Consider the following 5,947-nt stretch of genomic DNA (forward strand, 5'->3'; position numbering starts at 1 on the left):
GGGAGAGATGCCCAGTCTCTGTGTTATCTTCACCTCCTGTAACTAAAGCTATTGCACTGCCGGCTGCCCTGTGTGATCATTATGGTGTCTCCATGTGCGTCTTTAACACCAGGATCATTAAGTTTTTCACTGGTGGGACCATGTCTTATTTAAATCTGTCACCCTCCTTTTAATCAGAGGGCCTGGCTCCACGTCAATGAGCATTTGTTTAATAAGAATCATTGCCCGGTTGTCATGAGAATCTTCTTAACCCTTAGAATGGGAATGAAAGGAAAACTAGGGTGGCTATGTCAGTCCCTGGCAATCCCTCCGGGTTGTGACAGCTGGAGAAGGCAGAGACTCACTCATATGTGGGTCTGGTCTGGGACCACCCGTACAGGTTGTGCACGTTGTAGTGCTGCACCGGGGAGCCGTCTGGGAGGATCTGCTGACTCTCCATGCACAGGGTCTTGCTGCTCAGACCCCTGTCCCTGGACTCCAAATCTGAGGAGGAAGAACTGGTGAGGTGAAATCCAGCCCTGATTCTGTTTATCCCTGACCTCTCCTCAATGGATTGGACATTGGATCTTAAGACTAACTTGAGTCCTGCCTGTGTCACTCTCCATCTTCCCAGAGACATGAGCACAGAGCCCCCAGCTCTGAGCTGCTATGGCACCTGCAGTGTTTCCAACATCAAGTTCACTGAAGAAAGCGGAGGTGTAAGGAAGAATGTACAGCTGTCGAATACTACATGACAGACTCCTTTATAGGCTTCTGACTTGCCAATTATGTCCATAATTCTATGAAGAAGACATCATTATCTGTCTTTTACAGTTTAGCAAACCAAGATTTGGAAATATCGCATAATCTCTGAAAAGTCACACAACTCCTAAAGAGAACAATTTCTGGAGCCAAGATATGAACCCAAGTATAACTCCAAAGTCCATCAGCTGCATCATAAGGGGAAGCCAGTAATTCCCACCCATTGATGACACAAGAAATTCCTGTGATGGAATTCACACAAGCCGAAAAACTAAGAAACCTAGCTGTGAGGATCCTTTGTGGCATGAGCACTGCTAAGTGCTTTCTGGACAAATTCCAGGAAATTTGTTCAATGAGTCTAGTCACTTGCACATGCCCATCTGGGTAAAGCAAGTGCAGCGTTTTTGTCTCTGGTCCCAAGTAAACCACAGCAACCATGAGGATGTGCCCTGAGCTGTGCAGGCACAACCGTGGCCTCTGGGCTCCTCCAGTGGCCATCTTTCCAGTCCTAGCTCTGCCAGTCAAGGAGACCAAGGGTTCTTACGTGGCATGTAGGGAGGGCGGTTCAGAGAGGCGTCCCTGCAGCCTGGAGAAACTGCTCCATTCACGAAGCTTGTTGGTTCATTCATATCCTAGAAATGCCAAACACAGACATACCTCACTCTTTAAGATAATTATGTCCAGCCAATTCTGAGCCAAGGAAGCAGTGAATAAATTGTTCAACAGCCAGTAATCCCTGTAGATGCCAGCCCTGGGAACTTCATCAAATCCTGGTGAGAACTGGCTGGAAAGATTAATTCACTCCTACAGAATGACTGGCTAGAGGTTTTAAGAAATAAATCTCTTCCCAGGTGGCTGTGAGGCAATCAAATTTCCAAGAAATTCCTAGCAAATTGCCTCCAGGATTTTTTTTTTTTTTTTCAATTTTTTGAGACGGAGTTTCGCTCTTGTTTCCCAGGCTGGAGTACAATGGTGCGATCTCAGCTCACCGCAACCTCTGCCTCCTACGTTCAAGTGATTCTCCTGCCTCAGCCTCCCAAGTAGCTGGGATTATAGACATACCCCACCACACCCGATTAAGTTTTTATTTTTTTAGAGACAGGGTTTCTCCAAGTTGGTCAGGCTGGTGTCAAACTCCCAACCTCAGGTGATCTGCCCACCTCAGCCTCCCAAAGTACTGGGATTACAGGCGTGAGCCACCACACCGGGTCCAGCCTGAGAGGTTTTACAGTAGGAGCCTTAGGTCCGGTACACGGTCTGAGGGCTATCAGGGATGTCCCACTCCAGAGAGGAGGAAGTGTTTGATATGTCCAAAGTCTTCCTTGGACAATGACTATCCTCTTGATTGAAGGTCAGTGGTCCATATACTCAGGCACACAAAGATAGACAAGTGCCACAGGTACACACACACACTTACAATCCACAGGCCATCAAACTTCAAGCTCCTCTCTGGATTCTGTGGATTGTTATATAGTTCTTCTATTTCCCTCTTCCACCACTTGGCAGTTGAATTACGGAAAAAGTCTGGGAAGGCCACGTAAGCTCGATATAGCTGTAAAATATAAATATAATTTATGTGTCCCACACAAACATATAAGGCAGCAAACAGGCACTTACTGAGAACACAACTCACACAGATACCTGAACTGCATGGTGACAGACGGCCTGAACAGGGACGAAATAATGTTATTAACTTATTAGAGAAATGTAGAATGAGAAGAGAAATTAGTGCAATTTGCACACCTTCCCAGCATTTGGAAAACATCTAAAAACTCTTCTCTTCATATACACATGGTTGACGACAATCAATGACCTGAACTAGTGACCTCATGTAATCGACGCCGAACCCTCAACGTCAGTCCTGCCATTTCCTAAGCACTCCTCAAAGACAAAACCAGGGAGAGACTACAGACATGAGATGCGTGGTAATAGTTAGGAAGAAACACCCAGGGAGTCCCTCCTATGTCATTCCCACTGAGAGAGGGGAGGAAGGAATAAGATTACATTTCAGGATATTCGACCAGTACACCTCAGTGTTTTCTACAATTTCAGAATCACAGGACAACTACGGCTGTTGGAGCATAAATTGAGAGGACTTAAAGAGAATGTATCGACTTCCCCTTATTTCCCTCTTCCCTCAAATAATAAAAGCAGTGTCTTTACTTATCTGAAAGACAGATTCAAGATACAAGTTTTTAACTACATTGTAGATTTTTGAGAGTAGGAAGTTTGTTTTATATTCTTCTGAGTGATATTTATATTGCCCACAATGTTCAGCTTAGAACCTGGTATAAAATATTCAGTATTTAGTAGTGGGTTCACACCACTTAGAAGCAGCAAATAAATATCCATACATTTTAACATACTCATGTTGTTTGTTATGGAACATTATGGTCCTTTGTAGGTCTCAGTAAATAGCTTCCTCTATGCTAATCACACCACTGTAAGAGTTAAAGAACTAAAGAATGCTTGTGAGGAGGGTGGGGGAGGCAACAGAAAGAGGACTTGGGCTAGGGGAGCTCCACTTCTTATACACCACAGATAAAAGGCAGGCAGGAACCCAGATGTCCAGATAAAGGGCAAAAGAAGGAACACAAGAAAACAGAAACAGATCAGCCTGCATGGGTCTGGCTGTCAAGGACGTGAAAAGACAGCGGCTCACATCACGCAGAATCTTGAGAGAAGTAGGCACGCCAGGGATGCCTTTTGTTAAGAAATGGGGGTAGAAACCAGGAAACCCAACAAAGAGAATTTTTCAACAGAAACAGAGAGCTCTAGATCACGCAGGGTTAGAAACAATGGGATGGGTGGGGAATGGAGAATTAGAATAAAGACAGTATCAGCCACATCTGAGTCAGAATTGTATCCCATACGGGGTACACGTGGGAAACCTGGCCAGCCATGACGTATGAACTTCCCTAAGTACTGCTCAGATGACCCCTACCAACTTCATAAAAATGTTCTGCCATTCTCCAAGGTGCTGGCTTTGCCTGCCCATACTCCAGTCTTGCCTTGTGGCTTCTGCCTTCACTTTCTCCAGTCTTCAAACAGTGATGTACCCACCCACACACTGGGCCTCAGGATCACCTAGCAGTCTTCTTGTAGCACATCACATGCTACAAAACGCAATTCATAGATCCCATCACAGACTATTGAATTAAATCACTGGAGCTTTGGACTCAGAAATCTGCTTTTCATAGGCTTCTTGGCTGTTTTCTGCTCAGCGAAGCCAGGCCTGGACATCAGTGGCTTCACCCTCACCAGCCTCGTCAAGTGGGTTTCACTGTTAATAATATAAATATTAGATTGGTGCAAAGGTAATTGCGGTTTTGGAATTAAAAGTAATGGCAAATATTACCTGTGCACCAACCTAACAGTTACAATTATTCTATCTACCAATAATCTCTTATGAGCTACCTAAAAGATTATGTGAATCCCCATATGAGTGTTTCTTATCAGAAACCCAACTGGCATTTGAGGCATAAGATTTTTCGTGGCGAATTCCCTGCAATCAGAGCTACTGGCATCCCTGTCTACTGCCCATTAATGCCACCCGGTGTCCCTGTGATAACCAACACTGCCCTCAGATTTCCAAATGGCCTCAAAGTGGCAGTGTTGCCCCCACTGGCTGATGAACTGTGGGGCTCATAATGTAGTACCTGACTACTTGATAAAAGTCAGGAAGCCAATGACCCTAACTTCTCTGGCTGGGCAGGTTCCTGTGTCCATGTGGGCTGCTTGGACCCCTAAGCTTCAAGTTATTCACTGTGAGAAGTGACGAGAGGACAGGAAGCTAGGTCTTCTCCTTTGAATACTTATCTGATAGATGATAGACAGATAGATAGATATACAGTGGATACAGTAGGTAAACGGATAGATATGATAGATAGATACATAGATAGATAGCTAGAGAGCTAGATAGACAGACAGACAGATATACATAGATAGATACTTGTTCAATACTACATAAAAGGAAAACAGCCTTGAACTGAGTCTGACTCATTCTTGTCAATCTTCAAAACCTGCCCCAGCTTCTGTTTTCTTTGTATTGTTTTACTGAATTTACCAACAGAAAATAAAGACATGGAGTCCAAAAGCCAAGCAACCTGGTCCCAAGCATGTCTCATTTTAAATTGAAAAGAGCAACAGCTGCCAACTGGCTCTGAGATCCAGCAAGTCAGAGACTGACAATAGAGAAGGAGGCATCACAGGCTTGCAGTACCTTCTGCTCTCACTACCCCGTTGGAACTGTCCGAGGTCCCAGCCTCAGGCTCCAGATTTTGGGGTTGTATCTAATATATGTCTTTCCCTCTAGGACTCACCACTTGCCCTGAAAACCAGCTTATCTGGATAAGGCATGAATTTTTAGCCTAACTCTTGCCAGTCACGTTCCTGGTGATGAGTGTTTCTCCTGCACCTCTCTCCGTGGGCTACAATCTTTCATCATGTACAAAGAACCCCCAAAAGAGGTCTTCGCCCTAGGCTTCTGAGTGGCTGCTAACTGAATTTACAACTGCTGGGATTTGTTCCCACAATATGGATATTTCTCTGATTAACACTTGATCCTGAGAGAGTATCTAGACTCCACAACATATACCACATTGCTGACTGCACAGGACAGTTCCTTTGTCCCTTTAATTCCTGGCAGATGTGCTAAAAAAGAGGCCTTTTCTTTGTCTCCTCAGCTCTCCTGTAGGGGTCACACAGGCTACACACGCCCTGCTACAATTCCTGCCCAGATAGAATAACCATTATTGAAGAACAGCTCAAGAGGCAGGGCAAGGTACTTGCTACCCAGGAAGTCCTTGGCCCCACCCTGACAATCCTGCCTGTGGGAACTGTCACAAAAATCGATAGTTAAGCTCAAAGGCTGCCTCAGTTCAGGAGACACACATCTTGGCCAGAGGATGGGGCTGTAGGCTTCCTAGACCTGTAAGGAGCCACGTATTCATTCAAGCAAGAAATGCTTAGTGAATCTGGAAAAAAATTCAGGTCCAGAAGCAAGGCTACCTGGATCCATTATAAGCAACAAACTGTCCCCAGGAGAGAGGAGGTTTTACAATAAGGTTGGAAACTGAGAGGTAAAAGCAAAGTTGAGAAACCCAAGGAAAGATTGGGCTCAGAGGAGGACTTATAAGTGTAAAGATTGGGAACCTGTTCAGGGGGAAAAAAAAGAAAGATATACAAAGAAAAAGACCTAGTCAGT

At 44.8% G+C, this 5,947-nt stretch overlaps 1 protein-coding gene across 1 annotated transcript in view; it reads right to left on the minus strand.

Moving 5' to 3' along the window:
* Window positions 1–344: 344 nt before the first annotated feature.
* The window catches only part of MGAM (maltase-glucoamylase), a gene marked incomplete at its 3' end in the record, with an annotated part of 95,881 nt that continues 90,278 nt past the window's right edge, over window positions 345–5,947 (minus strand). The window contains exons 50-52 of the mRNA XM_011995495.1: window positions 2,159–2,293; window positions 1,286–1,373; window positions 345–483 (exon numbers count right to left, since the gene is read on the minus strand). Coding sequence (XP_011850885.1) covers window positions 345–483; window positions 1,286–1,373; window positions 2,159–2,293 — 362 coding nt within the window. The remainder of the gene's footprint in view (window positions 484–1,285; window positions 1,374–2,158; window positions 2,294–5,947) is intronic.

The sequence above is a fragment of the Mandrillus leucophaeus genome, unplaced genomic scaffold (genome assembly GCF_000951045.1).
Source record: "Mandrillus leucophaeus isolate KB7577 unplaced genomic scaffold, Mleu.le_1.0 Scaffold49, whole genome shotgun sequence".
NCBI classification, from domain to species: domain Eukaryota; kingdom Metazoa; phylum Chordata; class Mammalia; order Primates; family Cercopithecidae; genus Mandrillus; species Mandrillus leucophaeus.